Source organism: Tetrao urogallus (genome assembly GCF_951394365.1).
Source record: "Tetrao urogallus genome assembly, chromosome: 2".
NCBI classification, from domain to species: Eukaryota; Metazoa; Chordata; class Aves; order Galliformes; family Phasianidae; genus Tetrao; species Tetrao urogallus.
In genome coordinates, this window is record NC_136814.1 from 53278308 (window position 1) to 53300362 (window position 22055).

Here is a 22055-nt window from a genome sequence, read left to right on the forward strand (position 1 = left end):
ACTTGAACAATCTCTTCTACAAGCAGCACTGTGTAACTAATAGAATTGCAGCATGCAATTTAGCAGTGGGGGTAAGGTTATATTCATTGTACTTACAGAGATTCTGATGTGAAAATAGCTCAAATTAAGTGACCTATGATGATAAGTTGGCCTTATCTCAGACTGTAAAATCATAATAACTAGGTATAATATCAAAAAGTTAATTATGTCTTCAGCATAGCCTATATTGAAGGATTTTAACTAACTGAGAAATGTGGTTTCAACATTAATATCATTTCTGGTTGCAAAAATTGGACAATTATTCATTTTTTGGAAGATCACTTTGTTATTTTAACTATAAGCTAATTTATCACAAACTTCAGTTATTGGCCAAAGGAGGACCAAGTATTTCAAACAGCAGGAAGATGAATCTTGTTTAAGTCCAGAACATAACCATCTTCAGCAATAGGCAGAAAGTATTTAAGTTAATTAGGCAGAAAGGAATTAAGTTCTTTACTGTGAGAGTGGTGAGGTGCTGGAACAGGTTGCTCAGAGAGGTTGTGGATGCCCCGTCCCTGGAGGTGTTCAAGGATTGGATGGGGGCCCTGGGCTGCCTGGTTTAGTATTAAAAGGGGAGGTTGGTGGCCCTGCATGTGGCAGGGGGGATGGAGATTCACGATCCTCAAAGTCCCTTCCAAGCCTGGTCATTCTGTGATTCTGTGAAAGGATGGGGTACTTAAGAGCAGTAGATCAGACAGCATATGGCAATCTGGAAAGGGAAGAAATGGACAAGCTGTGAAGGAAGTTGAAATGGAAAAGTGGAAGAAGGATGAACTAAAAAAACAAAAAAAAAGAGAAGATGCCTCTATATACCAAGTACTGGATTTAAATTAGGTCAAGCCATACAAAGTGCCCACCAGGGGACCACGACATTTAATTTCTAGGAGTAGATGTCCCTGTTCATTGCAGGGGAGTTGTACCAGATGACCTTTAAAGGTCCTTTCCAACTTAAATGATTCTATAATGATTCTGTGATGATGATAAATGTGTTAAAGATGCTGGGCTCCTTCCAGAAGGCAAGCAAGCTGGAAAGACCTTTGTTGCACTGCAGTGAGACCACACATTTACCTCGTGAACACCTGGCATCATGGAAAAGCCTAAGTGAGAGACACACAGAGCAGGAGATCTGGCTGAAGGGGTGAGTGAGCTCATCCAATTCTGGTTCTTCACCAGAGGGCGGTGAGCATGGAACAGGCTGCTCAGGGCTGCCGTCACGGCCCCAAGCTGCTGGGGTTCAAGTGGTGTTTGGAGAATCCTCTCAGACATTGGGGTTGGATTTGGGGTGGTGCTGTGGGCAGCCAGCAGTTGGACTCGATGGTCCTGCGGGTTCCTTCCTTCTCACAAAGCGACTCTGTGATTCTATGGCACTGGAAGGAGCATAATGAGTAAGGCAATCACTCACGGTACAGCATATGTCGTGAAAGGTGTAACTCTTTATTATCAAGGTGTGGGGCAGACCCCCAAGCCTCGAGGCCGCACAGAAGTCTGCCTGTGAGGCACCACGCTGCTCACGCTGCTCCCGAGATGCCAACATCGCTGAGCGAGAAAGGCGGTTAACCACTCGAGGCCAGGACAGCTGCGCGGGTCGCGCGAGAGCCCCCACCACCCACCCCTTACGCCGCCCCACGCGGGGCAGCGCCGCCGCCAGACCGAAGGGGGCGCTACCGGCAGCCCCCACATCCGGGCCTTGGGTCGCACCCCTTCCCCCCCTCCGGCTCCGAGGCCGCCGCTTCCGCCGCCGCCGCCGCTGCCCCCGCCCCGCCTGTCTCGCCGGGGCGCGCGCTCGCCAGGCGGTTGTGCGCAGGCGCGGGGGGAGGCGCGCAGGCGCGCCGCCGTGTGGGCGGCCGGGCGGGCGGTTGGTGGAGGGGACGGTGCGAGTTATCGCTCGCGCGCGGCGGTTGGTTGGGGCGCGCGGCGGCGGCGTCCACCCTCCGCCTCCCCGTCGGGCCGGGCGCGGGGCTGCCCCGCGCGTTCCCCTTCTTTCTCGCCGCCGCCGCTGGATGCGGGGCGGCGGCAGCAGCAGCGCTGCGCGGAACCGGGGCGTAAAATGGAGGGCCTGACGCTGAGCGAGGCGGAGCAGCGCTACTACTGCGACCTCTTCTCTTACTGCGACACCGAGAGCACCAAGAAGGTGGCGTCCAACGGGCGCGTCTTGGAGCTGTTCCGCGCCGCGCAGCTGCCCAACGACGTGGTGATGCAGGTAGCCGTGCCGGACCCCGGCCCGGGCACCGCCCCGCGCCTCTTACCCGCGGCGGGGAGACGGCCTCGGTCCGCCCTGCCGCTCCTCCCCGCCGCCGCGCCCGACCCGACCCGACTCTCCCGCAGCCCACGCGGGGCGCGGAGCTTTTGTCCGGGCCGGCGGCGGCCACCTGAGCCCTGGGGGTGGGATGGAGCGAGGGGAGACTGCGGCGTGCCGCGTCCTCGCGTACGGCACCGCTGCTGGGTGTGTGGGGCCTGCGGGGCGGGACGGGGCTCCTCCAGTACAGTGGCTTGTGGGGTGTTGCCGTGTTTGAGGCCGTCCGGAGAACCCTGAAAAGCATTGGGGTGTGGGAAGGGTCCTTCCTGCGGTATGTGGATGGAGAACAAGGAGGGACTGTGGGTTTCTGCCATTGGGTGTTAGTGAGGCTGGTCTGCTTCATTCAAGTCACACGGTTTTTTATGAGGGCTCGTGGCAGATACCGGCTGCGGTTAACAAAATATTTCTAACGCTGGAAAATGCGGTGTTAAGAACGATGTAGATCCATGCTTACAATGTGTATAAGAGTTTTAGCACTGCTTCCATGAGCGAGTAACATCTAAAAGCTGGTAGCAATAGGACAGTGCTACTGCCGTAGCAGTCAGCTCTGATGTGCCTCTCGCGATTGCTTGAGGAAAGTATTCCCAGTGAAACATTCTCACCAACACCTGTTTGTAGCAGTTTCCTGCTTTTGGAGTTTCCCATTCCATACTTAGAAATACTTAGATCTACTTTGAAAGAATGCTTTCGGTAGAACCATGCCTAAAAGCCGATCTATCTTCTCTGCACTTACATTCTCTTCTTTAGCTAGATGAGCAGCCCCTTCTAACAAAGCAGCAGTTACTGTAGCCAGAAATACAGTGCACGAATGCCAGCATTCAGCACTTTATTACCAGATTTCAGGAGAATATTTATGCTTAATGAGGATTACTGATTTGTTCTAGGCCCATAAGTGCGACTGGGTTAGTTAAAAGGACTCCAGATGCCTTGAATCATGTGCTCCAGCTCAGTAGGAAAGGTGATAGTTGGCAGTGGTTGTTTTTAAATAGAAATAAAGAAGCAGGAGAGGGCTGAATAAAAAAAACTTCTTACTGGTAAAACTAGTAATCTTTTATTTGATGACTTGTCAGACAGGACTGAATGGTTAGAGTCTGTGTGCTCAGTGTTTTGTGAATGAGCTTTCTCAAGGGCCACCCCCTGCTACTTTTTGCATGTGGCCAGCACATTTCAGAAGAATCATCCCAGGAAAGTGAATGTTTGCAGGTTTGTTCCATTTAAAATCTCTTTTTTTTCCGTAAAACTTGCCTGTGTTATCTGCACAGGGATCCAGACTAGTACTGGAGCTTGCTTTGTGTGAGCGCTGGGTACAACAACTTGGAGAGACTTGGAATTTTGAATGCAAGTGGCCACAGATTAAGTCCTTATCTGTTGCAGAGGAGGTGAAGTATTTTCTTGCAAGGTAGAGCACATCTGAAGGAAAGATTAAACTACTCAGGCATCATTCCATAGTTTCTAAATAAGCAAACTAAGGAGCAGACCTAGCTTATCTCTGTAGAGATCGCAAGGAAAACCTCGCAGTTAAAAGAGCAAAGGAGATGTTAGATTGCATGAGGTATGAAACTGTAAATAATACAAAGAAAGTCAAAATGCTCTTAGCAGTGTGACTCATTTTAGACAGCTTGTGCAATCACTGTGGGTCACCTGTGAAGTACCTTGTATTTAAGGACAGACTCTAGTTGCTTAGCTGCTCTTGGTCTCACCAAAATATGCCTCTGCTCGATGCTTGCACCAAGACATTGTATTTCCAAGAGAAATTGTATTTGCTGCTCCGAAGCTATAAAGACAAAACTAAAAACTCCGAATGATAGAGCTTATGAAATAATGAAACCGTGTGATGGAGGTGGGATTTTCCTTTAACCTCACAGTACTGTGCCCTTACCTGTTTGAAGCACCTGATGTTTGTGGCGGAAAGGAACTCGATTCAGTTTCTCAAATCTTATGTAATCTTGGAATGCAGTTGTAGTAGTAGTCATGTGAAATGCAAAGCAGTACAAAATTGCTGTTCTTCAAATTCACAGGCACCACGTAGTCCTGAGAAGCTACCTGAGATTTTGCTCTTCAGTCATTTGGGTCTGTAAATAACCTCTGTATAATCCAGAATTGACTCTGTTGAAAATGAGCACGTGTGACTTAATTGCATTTCTGGGCCCATAACTTGTTTTGTTCCCAAGTATACCCACCCTAAAGACAGACAGGCAGCCTTTCCTGCAAAGGGTTATGTTTATTTGAGATTTTTATGTTTTACAACATGAAAGATTAATAACCTCTTAATCATTTTCCTATCTGGCTGTAAGGGGGTTCTCTCAGCTGCCTGATGAAGGAGAAGGAATGAACATGCAGAAGACTGAAACAGTTGCATTTGATGTATATAAATCGTATACATCACAAGGCAACAAAAACTCAGAAGGAAAACCTGTACACGATACATAGTATATACCTAACAAGGGACAGCCTTAGCACTACCACAGTGACAGTAGCACAGACTGTGGTAAAACCTAAACTGCTCACGTGGGAACACCAGCCTTGGTTCACCTTCACTTCTGCTTTTTTTTGGTGCATGTCGTTGAAATTAGCGTTAAGGTAGAAGATATGCATATAATAGTGAACAGAAGTATATGTGTTGAGATAACAAGTCCAGCTACTTCACAGCAGTTAGTATTAGGGTACTAACTGTATGCAAGTATTTAAATTGCTCTCGGGGTGTGGTTTCATTCTGCAGTTAAACTGTTCTAGTGATGCGAAGCCACTGATGGAGGTGGCTCAGTCTCCCCCCAGCCACGTGCTCCTACTTGCAGCTTCTTCCACTTGTCTGATGCTTTTGTGCTGTACTGGTTCCAGGGGCTGTGCAGTAGAAAATTTCAATTTTTTGTTGATTTTTATCTCTGTATCAGCTAACTAGGAGGCTGAATGAATGTCAGCTCTGGCATAAGGAAAGAGGCATTTGCTGGAAGAAGAAAGGAGAGCCCTCCCCTTTTAGGGTGACCAGGTATTTCACTTGTCACCTCTCATAGATCTCATTGTTACTTCAATCATGGGAAATTGGAGCTGCCTGGCACTGTCATTCGTTTGAACACACGGTGTGCTGGTTGAGGAAGCTTGTTTAGCCAAAAGCTGGGTGGTTGGATTTTTTTGTCAAGTTATTTTTTTCATAACTCAGTTACCTGTGCGTTGGTGTTTGTATAAGCAAGTAATGAAACACAGCACAAGTGAAGCTGAGGACCTGATGCTGACACTGTATATGCATTTCACAAAGTCTGCTTTGACAAAGTTCTAACATGGTCTTCTGGCCTGTGTTAGCATTAGGTTCCTAGAGTGCATCTTCTAGGTCAGCTTCTTAGGAATAAAACAAAAACGTAGTAGCCTGTTGTGAGGTGCTTCCATAGTATGACCTGGAGCAGTGGGACGCACAGAAGATTTGCTTCAAACGCACTTTTTATGTCTGACCTAAAATGCTAATGTAGACATGCTGGTTAAGTCAGTTCTTGGTCCCTCTACTGCTGGTGAAGTTGCCTGTAAAAGCTGTCGTTGGATGGAACAACAGCAAAAGTTCATCACCTATGTGTGAAATTAGTATAGTAGTTGTCCTATTTGTTCAATCTGTGCAATTCTGATTTATCCGACTGATTCACTTAACTTTACAAACTATCTATCACTCTTTGAGTATGAATTCCAGAAACTTTACAAGACAAGAATAAAATCAGCTGTGCAAATGATACTCATCTGAAATTAAGGAGTCAAAGCATGTTGCTTTACAAATACAGCAATACTGCTGTACAAATAATACACAAGAATTTGCATGCACTTTCTCTAACAGTAGTGAGTTACCATCTTAAGAGTTGACAGCGTGCGCCTTAGTTTTTTTGCTACAAATTCTTGGAAATGATAGATAAATTGTACAATTACCCTCATTTTGTTTTAATTACAGGTGTGCTCATGTTAGCCCATTTAAAACCTAATGTAAAGCCTATTTTCGGTCTTTCTCTTGTTATCCAATTTGAAATATATTTCATTTCTAAGGAGTCTGTAGGGACAAATTAATTTTGATCCTTGTTGTGATTGATGTAGAAATGACTGCCACTGCTTGTTTTCCTCAAACTCTGTCAGAGTTTTCTGCCTTACCATCAGGGTTGTAAGAGTGCCTATCATACCTGTGATGCAGCTTCTTCACTGGAAGGTCCAGACCCTGAGCACAGAGCCCTGTCCACTAGCTATGCTTTCTGGGCAGCGCAGGAAGTCACCCAAGGTGTGGACGTATGTGGTCTTGTGGTGCCAGTGGAAGCTGAGCCAGGGCATGCTTAGGTTTACCTGAGTGGTGGAGACATGCAGAGTATTAATCTAACTACGATTAATTTGCTGAATTCATCATCTTTTCTCAGCTAGTGGGCTAAGAAGTTGAAATATGTTTTGCATGCAGATCCCATACCTTCCACTGTTTGTATTTGGAGTATGTTTAAAAATTCATAGCACTTCTAGCTCTTGAAAAATGTGTGCTGTGTGTAAAAAAAAAAAAAAAAAAAAAAAAAAAAAAAAAAAAAAAAAAACCCACACCAACTTTCTTCTAATTATAACCTCTGCATAAACTGCAAACAAGCCCAATTTTTAAATAGCTCATTAGTTATATCCAACATGTGTATTTGGTTTGTTTGTTTTACTTTAAAAGCTATAAGATTTTCTACATTTTAAGATAAAATTAGAGTTTGTAGCAGCTGATTATTAAGGCATTTTAGTGCAGAAATGTGTAATTGTATTTAGTATTTTTCTATTTGTACTATTTTGTTAGCTTGAGCACCATAAGGCTAATGAGTAAGTAGCTCTTTATAATTACAATCGTATGTAATCTGTATACATAAATCCATATAACACTTGTTATGTATTACAGGGATGTTTGTCTGTACTTAATGCTGTATCCTAGTTCTCGTTTGGGAAATGAGTTTTTAGGAATCTGCTGTAAATACAAACAGCTCCCAGGTCTAAAGCTGCGAATATTCAGTTTGTGAATTGCCCACTCTTTGCTAAAATGCAAGTGCAGAGCATTTTTCTTCATGTCAGCTGAGCAGTAAGCTAAACTTGTTTCTTGTAAAGATGAGATATTTAAACAGCCTGCTTTCTGTTAGTGCCAGAAATTGTGCTTAGTCTTTGTATCCTGTGAATTGTGCTTTGCGTTTTCTACAGAACTCTGGTACAAATGTTTTACACAAACGTTGTTACTTTCACAGAGACTGCTGGGCTGCAAATTGTTTTCTCTTCACAGTTAATTAGTTTGAGCAGTCTCATATCTCAGCAGCATTTACTCAGAGAATAATCATTGTTTTTTAAACCAAAAGCAGGAAGCTGATGGCAAAACTTTAGCGCTGTAGATAAGCTCTATTAGACTTATATTTATTTTCGGCTGATTTCTCATTGTAATTGTTTTTCAGCCTTTGAAATTGACCGGAATTCATAATTCATAGTACATAATCTCTTCGTGATTCCATATGCCAGCACAGCATTGAGCAAATTTCAAGTATCACAGCTCAGCTTTGTTTGAAAACGGTTGTGGTTTTTTTCATGTGTCATCAGAGGACAGTAGGGGACAAATCAGACCCGTTCTGACATGGCAAAATCTATTCAGAAATATCGGGAACTTTTGTGAGAAACGCAGCTGTCTTAGAATCAAGTTACAAACTTGTGCTGTGAACTTGGTGTAATTCTTTTGTGTTAAACTGTTGAGCACTTCCTCCACCCCTAGAAAAGCTGCAAACATGCCTTCACCTTAGTCTAATCTTCAATAAATACTACTTTAGATATTAGGGGGCTTGAAACTAGATGATCTCAAGGGTTCCTTCCAACCCAAACCATTCTATGATAGTGTGGCAGTCTCCATGACTTTTCAGTTCTGTTTGCTAGTTTTTGAAATGCTAGCTCTTACAGACAAGTTTTGCGTGTATTAGGTCATAAATATTTGCTATATTTATGACCAATTTTAAATTAGACCTCCTTAAGAATTTCTGGACCTTAAGAGAATTCAGCTCTTTGCCTATGCGAGTTCAAAGGATGTAAGCAATGGATTGCCTGTCAGACTTTATTCACTTGAGTTTGTGTAGTGATTATTGTAGGAAGATTTGCCTATTTGCTCTTTTTCCTTCACTGTTTCTCCAGATGGAGTATTAAGCCAGCAGTGCTTAATCGAGCGCTAATTTACAGAATCGGTACTCAGTGTTTGTGATGTGTGTGTTTTTCCAACTGCGGTTGTTGTCTAAATAGATCATCCTCTGCACTTGCTATAGAAAAAGTACATTAAAACTGTGTATGAACTGCTTGTTTGTGTACAAAACAATGCTTTGATAGATTGAAAGGCTTGGGAAAGATGACAGCTTGACCTGAATTTTTAGAATGATTAACTTTTGAGCTCTAACATGCTTCCAAAGTATATTAACAGAGCAGTTAACAGACTCAACTTTAAACAAGTCTCTTTTTCTCCAGTAATTCTGCAAGAGGTTGACCAGCACTGGGCTGTACAAAAATTTAGCATTAATCTTGCTTCATAAATGTTGTAGGAAAGTCTCTTCTTGTGGCAGCAATGTGTACAACTGTCTGAGATTGTTTAAGAACCTGGTGCAAGTAACTCTAAGTCCCAAGTATAGTTTATGCATGCACATTTTTTAGAATTTTGACTAGAATTTTGTTTTGACTTTGATAGACTTGAAGGCTTATAGACCTTGTTGAGAGGAGGAAAGCAGTGCAAAGTAACTGATGAGGGCTGTTTGATCAGCTTAACTCTGAGAACAGACGTAGGTGGGAGAGCAGCATAAAGCAGTAGGTACAGGAGCTTCTTGTGAACTTGTATGGAAGCGTTCAGGAATAACAAGGCAGATCTGACCAGTCCTTTTTGGCCATGCCATGGTGTGATGACTAATTCTGAGATTAGGGAATGCCTTAATTTTCACTGTATGTTAGTAAACAGCCAGTAGCTCATATTCATTCTTTGGAGTTTTTCTGTCTTACGTTCTGGTGTAGTGATGAAAGTTGACTTTTGGTGAAAATACTAAAATGCAGGAAGTAAGAAAATGAATTAGCAAGGAATATCAATCAATTGTGTAGAAGGTCTGAAAGGAGTCAAAATGTGCTTGGTGTTCTGTTCAACATTTAGCAATGAAGAATTTGCAGGAAAAATCCCCAGTGTAGCATGGAACATCCAGAGTTAGGATATTGACGTGACCTCCCTTGAAGAAACTTGCACGATTTGTTGTTATAGTAATAATTTGAAGTGCTAAATATGTTATTGCTTTAAAATACCTCTTTGATACAAATCTGAACTTAGATGCCATCTCAGTAATTGCATGGCTACCATGGCTGTTACCATTTGTTCTGGAAAATGCAGTCACTTGAGTACGATGGAATCATCCTGGGAGTCTGAAATTGTCACAGGCTGATTCGGTCATTGAGAGTTGGCGCTGAAGTGTTTCCTCCTCCTCTTGCTTGAATTCTTCATGACACCATCATGGAAAGGAGACGTGCTTTGTTTTGAAGGGAATTCTTAGTAGTCTGATATATTCACATATCTTTCTGATCTACAGAGGATTAATTTAGACAGATGTACTTTGTGGATTTGCAACTACTTTTGATGTGACGTTCTTTTCAATTGCCTCATTTCTACCTTTTCCACGCCTCTAAAATGCAAAGCGTTGCAACTTTCTTGAGGCTACAGCCTTGCAAGAAGTTTAGAGGCATATGAACAAATCATTGCCACCAGCCACGTGCTTACTTGTAGTTGCTGAAGTGTTCATTGGCTGAACAGTAGAAGGATTCAGTTTAATGAAACAATAACAGTCACTTTTTGCAGGCTTACTGAGCGGAGTAATCATACTGTGTGATCAGATACATGAGAACAAGCTAATGCTCAGGAGTGGGGAATTGTGCAACTGAGAGCTGAGGAAGGAGGAGTAACATAACAATGGTGTGACTGAGCAAAGAGCTATTTAGGTTAAGCAGTAATGTAAAATTGCATAGGAAGAGGAGACAGGTATGTGGTATATCCCCTTTTAAAAGAACCTCTCTTTTTGCATCTCTAGGTCTTTAGGCTGTCTTTTGCTGCTTCCAATTCTTTTCCTCCCCAGTCTTCTTTGCTGCCTTTTACTATTATCTTTCACATGGGCATCTACCAGAAAAACAGCAGTTAGAGAGCTTCTTGATGTGAGCAGAGAGCAACTTTACCTTGAGTTATTCCAGCTAGCATTTTGTACAGTTTAGTTAGAAGGACAGTAGTTGCTTTGTGAATGTTCATCTGGCTATCTGGATTTTATTTTCCTTTGTTTTTTGCTATTAAGTATGTCATTTTTTTATTTTATCCCACTTTATCCCACTTTTGAAGATATTTGGCAATAATTTGCTTAAGAGTTAGGGTCTGGTGGGGAAAGTCTGTGGCTCTAGATCAGTAATCTTTGGAGAAAGGGCCTATTCAAATCACTATCATGATCTTGTAGGCAGTTCAAATACATGCAGGATACATCTGCCTCATCTTTTTGATAACCATACGCCTTATGTTCATCTGTGTGTATAGATGATGATTAGCAGCCTTTACAATGAATAACCAAAGCAATAAGGGAACTGTGGAGGTTTGTATGAGAGGCTAATAGTGAGGAGATTTTTGTGCATGCCTGCTACAGCTTTTACAGGAGCTGTTAGCAGGACCAAAAGCTTTGAGTGGAAATGGAAAAATTGAAGCTACTGCATTAGGAAGTATCATCCATGAATGAGTCTTTAACACACCATTGACATATGTGCTGCCAGGAACAACAGGAGATGTTGCAGACCACTTCTGGAATGGGTTGAGGTCAGGAATGTCTCCTGAATATATTTTTTGTTTGGAAAAAGCTGCCCTGTGCTGCTTTCTTCCTGAACTTGGGGGTCAGATGTGTCAGGCCACAATGGTTTGGGTATGTAGATTTGCCTTGTCAGTTCAATTGGCAGGATGTACTACCCACTGCAGACTTAGAATGTTCTCTTGCTACCTTACTGATAAGATGTCTCAAGTGAAGAGCTTCCTGCTTTAGGAGCCCTTTTATCTAATGGTGTGGATTACTCCTTAGAATGAACTTTAATCTGTTTCAGGTGTTTTTTGAGTTGAGCTATGAGCAGTGCTGGTTGTGCCTCAGGGAGTGCAGATTTAAGGAAGGGGAAAAACTGCTGGGCAGCAGCAGCTGGGAGAGGAGTGAGAAAATGTGAGGAAGTGGCCCTGCAGCCTCCAATGTCAGCACAGAAGGAGGGCAGGAAGCGCTCCAGGCATGGAGCAGAAGTTCCCTACAGTCCAGGAGAGGCCCATGGAGAAGAAAGCTGTTCCCGTGCAGCCTACAGGCACTGTGTAGAGCATATCTCCACGTGCAGCCATGGAGGAGCCTAAGGTGGAGCAGGAAGTCTAGGGGAGCTGCTGCCCATGAAGGACACTCCTGAAGGGTGGGCCCTGTGTATGGAGCTGTGTTTGGAGCAGTGCTTGAGAGCTGCAGTCTGTGGGAAACTCAGCTGGGATTCGTTTGGGATATCATCCCATGGGAGGGGACACCGTGTACTTTAAGGACCATGAAGAAGAAATGAAGCATTATGGACTGACTGTGGCCCCCATTCTTTTTTCCCTTGCACTGTTTGGGATGAGGATGCGTAAGAGGGTGCATGGGGAGTAAGGTGTTAAGTTTTAGTTCTCACTGTCCTTGTCTGTTATCAACAGACAACAAGTTAGGTTAGACTCAGGGTAAGAAAGATTGTTTGTACCGCTGATGGTAATTGGTAAGTGATCTCCCTGTCCTTGCCTCAACTGGTGAGCTTTTTTTCATCATATTTTTTCCTCCTGATTTTTTTTTTTTTTGAGAGAGTGAGTGTGAGAAATGTTGTGATACTGAGCTATTGCACAGTGATAGTGTATTATATATTTATGAAAATTAGATTTTATATGTAATATCTGTGGGGAAAAAATACTGCTTTTGAAGTAAAAGATCTAAAATATAACTAGCTCAAAAAAATAGGTGGAAATATTGTGAATTCATTTTTTTAATTGTAGCATTCAGTGCATTCAGTTATTAAAAGAAGCATTTATTTTGTGCATGTGTCGTAGCAGCTTTTCATATGTTTTTGCTGCTTTTCTATTAACAGAATGAAAGCTTGACTCCAAATTTGCCAACCCTTACTGTGGGCTGACTGAGAGAATGGACACCCCTGTAAAACAAATTCTAAAATACCAGAGCAGAATCATTTATCCGAGAGTTGAAAATAATGGGTCATCTTTTTTGAACAACTAATTAACTTATTTATGTCTGAGGTGATTAATTCTGAAATGCTTGATTTGTGTGCGTGTTTGAACCTTAAATGACCTGTATAATAGGGGAGCTTAACTCTTGAGTATGTACAGACTGTTACACTTGGAGCTATCCATTAGGTTTTTTCCCAGTGATATTTTAGCAGTGGATACATGCAGTGTGGGAAAACCAAGGGTGGGTAAGTATATGCTCTGTATATACGGGCAGTGGGAGGCTCTTAATGGTTTGTTCCCATGAGCATGTGTCCTCTTGTAAGTACTTCAGTGCTATAGGTTTTATTTGTTTAAACACTTGTATTCTGAAGCCATATTTGTGGCTTTGTCTGAGATCAGTCTTTCTGAATAGTCAGTAAGACTTAAAAACACATCAGTGTCCCAAATATGTAGCTTGTGTTTGCATATTTTTAGTAGTAAATACATTCAACTATTTGGTACTATGTATCTGAAATACCTAGTAAGGTAACTACGTATTAAATCTAGGTAATAACCTTGCTGTTCAGCATATGAAAGTTTTCTACTTCACACTTAACTGGATTAAATATAGCCACTCTCTATCCTTCATAAATGCATTCTACAAATAAACTTGGGGTGGCTTTAAGACTGTTAAAATATTTGCCATACATTGCCAGTAGTGGTGAAACATAAAATCCTGTGCAACACTTGGGCCATTTCTTTTAGCAGCAGTTTGTTTGTCCTGTCTCCATTTTTTATTTCTTCCCGAGTGCCTCCACGTGCCAAGGTCTGTGGAGCCCTGGAGGGAACTAGGTCAGAGACTTGTCTTGGTTAAAAATAACCCATCGGAAGAAGGATCTTTGTCAGTTCTGTCTTGTTGCTTTTATACAGTGCCATAAACAACTGTCGCATCTCAGAAGCTGCCTGTCAAGTAAGATTTTTCTGCAGAAAACTGCGGAATTCTTGATTAAAAACTGATCAATATTTCTTTGGCTTAGCCAGTGGTAGGTAAGAGAGTAGTTACAGAACTGTCAGCCTGGAGGACAGTGGTCTGCAGTTAATGAAATAGATCCACTTCAATGGAGTGGCAGAAATTTATCTACTAACAGATGGCTACTGAACAATGAAGGTAAAGAATTGAATATATCTTTCCTCACAATTAAGAAAAGAAACATGATGGAGATTTTCATGGGTTTTCTATATATAGTGATGGTAATATTTTTCTGCTGGAATATATGTTCCTGAGAAATATTTTTTTCAACTGCCTGTATACCAAATTACATTGCCCTGTAAAGTTGCGGGTAATTTGTATTGTAGCTGAGATGAGTGGATTCCTGACTTCAGAAGAGCACCTTTGTGTGAAACACATTTTAGTACCCAGTATGAATCTGTTTTGCAGTAAACTTACATTAGACACCATATGTCATTTTCTGCTTAACATTTATCTGCAAAGAGCTTTAGGATTCTTATCAATGAATGACTGCAAATGGGATGCAAAAGCAATGTTATTGACATCATGTTTTTTATCTTAAACTGTGAATGAAAGTTAATCTCTAGTCATAGTTACATTTCATTAAATTACCTGAAAACAGAATACAGGTTATTCTTTCTACTTCTCCTCAATTTTTTTAATCTGAAATAGACCCTTGGTTTCTTTTTCAGTGTACTGCTTGTTTTTCATTAAAACATTATGGTCAGTACGCACAGTGAAACTGGAAAACTGTGTAAAAAGTACTGAAGCAAAAGTGTATTCACATGGTCTGCTTTAACTTCAGTTTTCAAACTTACGAGAAAACTTGTTTTGCAACTCTGGGCATGGTTCGTATGATATAATTCCTGATCCTTGCTTTATTTAAACACAGGAAAAAACTTTCTGCAAGAGTAATTGAACAAGGGAAAAGGTGGACTCTGTAGAGTCTCCTTGTATATCCTTGGATGTACTCAGAACCCAACTGTACATGCCCTAAGCAAAACGCTGTAGCTTTGAGCCAAGGTGATTGGTCTGCGTGATCTCCAGAGGCTGTCTCCAAGCTCAGCTATTCTGTGGTTCTAGGCAAGGCTTCTTTGTGCATATAATTAAAAAAAAAAAAAAAAAAAAAAAATCTCAATAATTGGACTACTAGAATACCTCAAATTAAGAATGTGCTTATAAAATTGAGACCAAAATGTGTATTGGGATCCCAGTTCTGCTTCTTAATATCAGTGTGTGATTTATGTATACAAATACACATACATAAATAATAACTTTGTATATTTTTAGTGGATAGTAAACTTGAGTTAACATCCTCGTTTAGTTGATGTGATACAGAAGCCCAGCAATGAGCTCATTCACTCCCTCTCCATCCACTGTTTGTGTTGTCACTGCCAATCATGAAAAGTTGCCTCAGTCTTGCTCCTTATAACTTTCTTTTGTGGAATGATTAGTACTTCAGTAGCTCTGTCCAAGCAGCTGAAAGATGTTTTTAAATCTTTACTGCGTAGGTGGCGTGTATCTTCCTTTATTCCTTACCATTGAAGAAGTTATAAATGGTTGTGCTTTTATATACATAATGTTTGCAGATTGTGGGCTTGATTTGCCTTGCAAAAGAGCCTAGGGGCAAGGGAGTGTGATAATCTTGAAGACTTTTTGAGAAAGCTTGTCTGACTTGTGAAAAGTACATTTTAACACATTTGATAGAGATGTGATTTGTTCCGCTTCACTTGGGATTTTAAAACTTTTAGGTTTTTTCTTTTTTTTTTCTTGTTTTTTTCTTTTTTTTTTCTTTTTTTTTAACAAACATCTCCAGGTCCAAGGACCTCTTATTTTATATCTGTAGAAGTTTTAGAAGATAAGAGCTTGGAAAGAGGTTCTTTGTCAACCTACCATTTCCTATGTATGTCTGATCTGTGCCAACTCCTAATGCTACTGATGTTGGTGTTATTTCTTTGTAGTATGGAAAAGGACTGTGTGTGCAATTTTTATAATTAAAAAACCCCAAACTGTTTTTTGTGTCAACAGTTTCTGGATCTTTAGAAAGTTGTCACCACTAATTTGCTTAATTGCAACAGTGTCATGTCAGGATCTTCCTACCTAAGGAGGTGAAAACAATAACAGAGCATTTTGTCTTGAAGATGACTTTGCATTCCTTGGAGTGTTTTAGGAAAATCCTTATTCTCTGTAGTCCTCAGAAGATGAAATTCCTAAAAATAAAACAAATCTCAGAAGCAATCCCTTGATTTATTTTTTTTTTCCTGTCAGTATAGCTTACTCCCTGTTGAGTGTTTAAATCCTCCTTTGAGGAGGTTATAGGTAGACTGTTTTGGGTTTGTTCAAGCGTATTGTCAGTGAGCTCAGGGGTCTTCAGCAGATCTTTGCATTTAATGATTTTACTCAACCTTCAGTCAGGTGTCTGATTGGGTTACAGTCTTTGAAAGGAAGGTCTCCTTTGACTTTCTTTGAGAGGATTTGACAGCTCCTTCTTCAGCAGCGTGAGGGCATTCCATTTTTCTGTATCAGTGTTTTTCAGTTTTCATTATATTTAAATGTATCCTCCTACACTTCTCTCCTTTGAATTCATGCTTGTCTTTCCTCCCTAATACTTACTGCCATTGTAGCTTAATGATTAATCCAGTCTTCAGCTGAAGTGTTTTTCTTCAACCTGGCAGTACTGACCCGCTCCAAAAACAACTGTTTCTAGTCCAACACTGACTTTGAATTGCCAAAAACCAACACTACCCAATGATTGCATAGGCTCCAAATACCTGTGTCACTGCTTCCTGTCATAAAAACCTTTTCCAGATTTTGCTCAGTTATTCATCTGTAAATGTTAGATCCCAGGATCAACGAGCTTTTTTTAGGTATAGTCAAGTACATGGGTAATCATCAGTCTTCCAAAATATGCTTTAAAAAAAAAAAAGAAAAAAGAAAAAACAATAATTTATTATTGTACTGGTTTTGTTTGTGCTATCTCTTACTGAAACTCTGCTGCCAGTCATTTAAACATAGTGTTTTTTCAGCCTTTTGCTAAGTATGGGCAATTTCCATAGTTAATTCCTCAAAGTTTTTATTCTTTGAGCTCTCACCTGTCAGTTTACTGTAATTTGTTTCCATAGGGAATTTCTGGTAGTCTAATGTGTACTGACACTAATATACCATATTGAAATATAAACTATTTTCTTTTGATTAATGAACCTTAAAAAAATCTGTTGACTTCTGTCCAGACATCACATTGCAAGAATGCCATATTAGGAAAACACAAATAACATAGGTGTTGTAGGACAATGTGTGAAGCAGATGTACCCATGTTAATTAATGCTGCTAGCTTCTGTCCAGAAGGATTTATAAGCTCTATGCAGAGCAATAGACCTCCTGATCCTCCAGGAACTGCTTTGGGACTGAGTCTTTGTCAACTTCCCAGTCCTTTCTGTGACAGGCTTCACAATGACTTTCATGAGGTCCGAGAATCCTGCTGCATGGTAAGGAAATACCCAAGAAACCTTTTGTTGGGCCATTTGCAACTCTGCTTTAGTTAATAAACCTGTGCTTGATTGCACAATGATTAAAGTCTTTTCTGTTTCAGCAGTGGTGCAGCATACAGTCTAACTCCTCATGGACCTCGTGGTTCATTTTCTGCTATGTGAAAATGTTGACTGTTTCTCAGTTGCGGTTTCCCAACAAAAAGTAACTGTGAGGTCATCTGTCCTTCAGAACTGTTTCTCATGAGAGCAGGGAGTTCTTTCTGGACAAATTTCTTTAAGCCTAGTAAGTTCATTCCAGTAGTTAGGAAACTGAGAAGATGCATCAAGAGACTAGATCTGCTAAATTGAAAATGTGACTGTGCTGAGATGTGAAGGGTGAGGGGGGAATTAGTGCCACTTGATGTAGGTGATGCTGAGATTCTCAGTGCCTTCTCTGAATTATCATTACAGTCAACTTCTTATAGGCTTTTGATCCTGGGAATGGTTTCAAAAGAAGAAACTTGTAGTAGTGTAAGAAGATGGATGTCTCAAAAAACATCACAGTATAGGGGTTGGGAGGGACCTTTGGAGATCATCTAGTCCAACCCCTCTGCTAAAACAGGTTCCCTAGAGTAGCTTGGTTACATATCAAGTTCATAGGACCAGATGATTCCAAAAATACTGTGAGAGCAAGCGAATGTCATTGCAAGCCTGCTTTATCTTTGAACTGTTGTAAAGATTAGAGGGCCTTCGTGACTGAAAAAAGATGGGTTGCAGCCATCTTCAGGAGGAGCAAGGGTTCAGGGAACTTTAGTCCCTGGGAAAATTATGGAACAAGATCACTTGGAAGCCATTTCTCAGAACAGGAAGACAGAAGTAGTGACTGGGATTGCCAAGTGCGGATTCACCAAGGATACTTGTCAAGCAAATGGCCTGCTGTGATGGAAAGACCATAGAACTGGGTGAGGGGAGAAGAGCACTAATGTCATTTGCCTTGACTTCAGCAAGCCTTTCATGATGGTGTCCAACAGGATCATTGTATCTCGTTTGAATCATTGCAGTCTAGATGAGACTGCTTTATGTGTTAAAGAGTCGGGATTATTGAACTTAGTCAGATTTGGGATGTGTCATCTTGCCAGCGACTTTCAGAAGCAGGAATGTGCTACCCATATCAAATTTGCAGGCCCCTGAGGTTGGGGGAGTGCAGTCAGCATGTTTGAATATGTGGCTGCCATTGGGAGGGACCAACATTTGTATAATTTCATAACAAAAGGTATAGGATTGCCTCTGCATTACATAGCACCAAGGAAAGAAAGGAATGGGATAACTTCACTTTTGTGCTGTATTTCTTAAATTAAATAGAACGTATGGTGTCATTATTTGAAGAACCTGAAGTTCTGCATTCTCTTGTCTGTCCTGGTGTATGCGCATTTTGGAAGGGACCTTTAAAGGCCCATGGGACCAACTCTCCTACAATGAGGAGGGATATGTTCAGCTAGATGAGGCTTCTCAGAGACCTGTCCAGCCTGACTCTGAGTATCACCACTGGCATCGGGTCTCCCTAGAGCCTTCTCTTCTCCAAGCTAAATGGCTCCAGCTCTCAGCTTGTCCTTGTGGAGATATTCCACACCAGGATCATTTTTGTGACCCTCCTCTGGATGCGCTTCAATAGGTCTGTCTCTCTCTTGTTCTGAGAATTCCACATCTGGATACAGTACCTCTGGTGAAGTCTCTCCAGCATGGAGCAGAGAGACAGGATTACCTTCCTTAACCTGCTGGCCATGCCTCTTGATGCAGCCTAGAATGTGGTTGAATTTCTGGACTGTGAGGGCACATTGCTGGCTCACATCCAACCTGCCATCCACCAGTACCTCTAAGTCACTTTCAGTGGGGCTGTGCTCTACCTTCTTGTCTACCAGCTTACTGGGATAGTGGGGGGATGTTGTGGCCTGGGTGCCCTTGTTCTTTTGTTTGTTTTTTTTTGTTTGTTTGTTTGTTTTTTGTTTTTTAATCTCATGAGGTTCTCCTGGACCCACAAGTGGGGCCTGTCTAGGTCTCTCTGAATGGAAAATACTGTGAATGGTGGTAAATACTCCTTTGTGTTCTGAATGAATGCTTTATAGGTTAACCTTAAAAGTTAGAAATTGAGCTATTTCAAACATATATCAGAATAGCATAGAAGATAGCATTTGAAATTATGAACATTCGTTCACTTTTTATAAATTCTAATAGTTATGGAAATTTTCAGGCAAAAATAAGGGGCAGGACCATTTCTCTGATATGATCAGTAATGTGCTTTTCAATTTTGTATGGTGATTACTTGAAAATCCTTATTTAGTTTCTGAATTATATCTAGCAATCAGCATAACTCTAAAAATGTTGAACGTTCTTAAAAGTAGATTTTCTTTTTCTGTAGCAGTTGCTTAAGAAACAAAGACAGTATAGCTGCTAATAGTTAGTGGTGAAGTAGGATTCTTATGGGCTTTCTAGTTGTGTGGGTTTTTTTTGGAATTTTCTTTTTTCTGAAGACCCTTGGCAGCTAGCATGTTCTCTTCTTTTCCATCAAATGTGTAGAACCTCTAAAAAGAGGTGAAAGAAAAGGAAAAAAAGAAAATTTGAAGGAAACTTCAGTTTTAGACTTGGAACTTTTGCTGGCTGTGAAGAATATCATATGCTTTAAGTCTTGCCATCTACTATATAGGGGTTTCATATTAAGTTGTTACAGTCATTTAATGCAAGATCTACTGCTTCTGAATATATGAAATTGCCTCTTTAAAGCAATTTGTATTTTTAAGTTTCCTCACAGAATTAACTGTGTTTCATTGCAGATTATGGAGCTCTGTGGTGCAACAAGACTTGGCTATTTTGGAAGAAGTCAATTTTATATTGCTTTGAAACTCGTTGCTGTGGCCCAGTCAGGTCTTCCTCTAAGAGTGGAAAGCTTAAATACAGGTAAAGCAAAGGAGAGGGAGTGGGTTGGTTTCGAGTTGTACTTTGCTTACGGATTCTGGGAGAGCAATCTTGTAAATTAATGTGGTTTGTCTTTCTGTACACATTGATAATCTAAAAATACCAGTTGTAGAAAGACTGAAGCAATCTGTTCTTAAGCAGTAAATGTAAGATGAGGTACTTTACCTCCTGTTCATTGAGCTAAGTACTGTTATCATAGGCCAAGTGGACAAATTCTACTGACTATTGTGTTGTGAGTACAAGTTGATTCTGCAGACAATTGTGTGATAACTTGTACGCTGTACCCACTGAATAAAATATTAGTTGGAGCAATGAAAATTTGAAGGAGAAGGGGAATGTAGCATTTGCATGCTTTTGTACTTGCTGAGTTTTTAGAACCTTGATAGTAACAAATGCAAACTTTTCCAAGAATATAGATTAAGCCAAGTAAGTAAGGAGAATACAGTAAAAACAATCTAATAGCTTTCTCAAATACTTCAGTCCTATGAAGAAGTAAAGAATCATCGCATGCTTTAGAGTTATGATTGTTATAGGCTTCTACAAACAGTTTATACTACTTCTATATTTCTGTAGCTTTTTGGAAAAGTGCATGGTTTTATTCAACACTTTGCTAGCATTGAAGTTCCTTTCTGCTCATAAATCACCATACTTATAAGCTGTTTCACTAGTCCTTGAGCTGAATGTTCCAAAGTTCTAAAACTTTGGCAAATTGTAGCAGAATGCCCTAGAATCAGTGAGTTGGGAAAAGGACCTTCAATTCCTAATATCTGATAAGATTAACTTGATAAACAATGGTGGGATTTCTCATCAAATGCCCATGAAAGAAGGCAAATACTACAATCTCTGTATGTAACTTATTTCCATGCTTTTGTGTGCTCGATTTATTTTAATGTAAGGTAGCTTAACTGAGTTTATTAATACAAAAAAAAAAAAAAAAAAAAAAGCTTGGGTTGTATCAGAGGAAACTTGAAGGAAGGCATCAAAATGAAGTACAGAACTAATTCCAAAAAATGAAAATTGGAATTTGTGATGGAATACATTTCTTTGATTTATTACAGAGCTAGAAATACTTGTCATGTTTTCTAGACTTCTAGGAGTAATTTTCTGTAGCTCGTTCCAAACCTACTAAATACAACAAGTATAATCGACAGAACATTTATTTTTACCCTAGCTGTTTTTAGCTTTGGTTGTCTGTTGCCTTGGTTGCAGTGATTCTAGTCTTCTCCATGAAATCCCTGCTCCTAGAGTAGTTCAAGAAATTTTGCTGCAGCTACTAAATAGCTAAAATATAGCAGGCTGAAAGATTCATAATGATTCTGAGCTTGGGTTATCTTCCTTTGAGAATTACAGTTCAGTAGCCTGGTCAGCAGGGCTTTATCCACAGTCCATCTGCAGGAAGGCTTGAAGAGGAACTGTTAGAGCCATCCTTTATGCTCTTCTTCTCTTCAAAGTGAAATATTTAAAGATTTTACTTCAAGATGACTTTTTATTTCTGTAAACTATGCATATTTCTTATGCAGTGGTTGTCTTTTTCACTATTCTATGTTTTCTCTTCCCTTCCTTTTCCTTTTGCTCCTTGGTTTCCCGCGTTCCTCTTCAGCAGGCAGGAGGCTGGTTTTATGTGAATTACTGAGTGCAGACTACAGACAAATTTGGGGTTCTAAGTCCATTTAATGTAATTATTATCCAGTTGATTTTCAATTAACCAAGTGCTTTTATGATTACACAGATGTAGTTTACTAAAAATATTGGCTTTAATTATTATATTACAAGCTTCTAAATCTGGCTGTTTGGTTTGTTTGTTATTTTTGCTGTCCCAGCAAATTTTCCTTCCAGTAAGCTAAAAATTGAGACGTTAATGAGCAGTGTCTGTTCAGAAGTAATGTTTGTTTTCTAAGTATAAAATGCTGGTTTTGGTGGAAGAAAATGTTAATAAAGATGTGGGCCTGAGAAATGCAGAGAACTTTTATAAATTTTTCTAATTTAATATCATATTTCCATTAATAACTACTGTAGCATTTGTAATTCAAGGATTTCTGAAAAAAAATGTAATGTTAAAATGTGATTTTCTGCTGT

At 40.6% G+C, this 22055-nt stretch overlaps 1 protein-coding gene across 5 annotated transcripts in view; it reads left to right on the forward strand.

Moving 5' to 3' along the window:
- Positions 1–2086: 2086 nt before the first annotated feature.
- REPS1 (RALBP1 associated Eps domain containing 1) overlaps positions 2087–22055 on the forward strand; it is a gene marked incomplete at both ends in the record, with an annotated part of 61667 nt that continues 41698 nt past the window's right edge. For all 5 annotated transcript variants that reach the window (XM_079550471.1, XM_079550472.1, XM_079550473.1 and 2 more), the window contains 2 exons: positions 2087–2239; positions 19838–19961. In XM_079550471.1, the coding sequence (XP_079406597.1) occupies positions 2087–2239; positions 19838–19961 (277 nt within the window). The remainder of the gene's footprint in view (positions 2240–19837; positions 19962–22055) is intronic.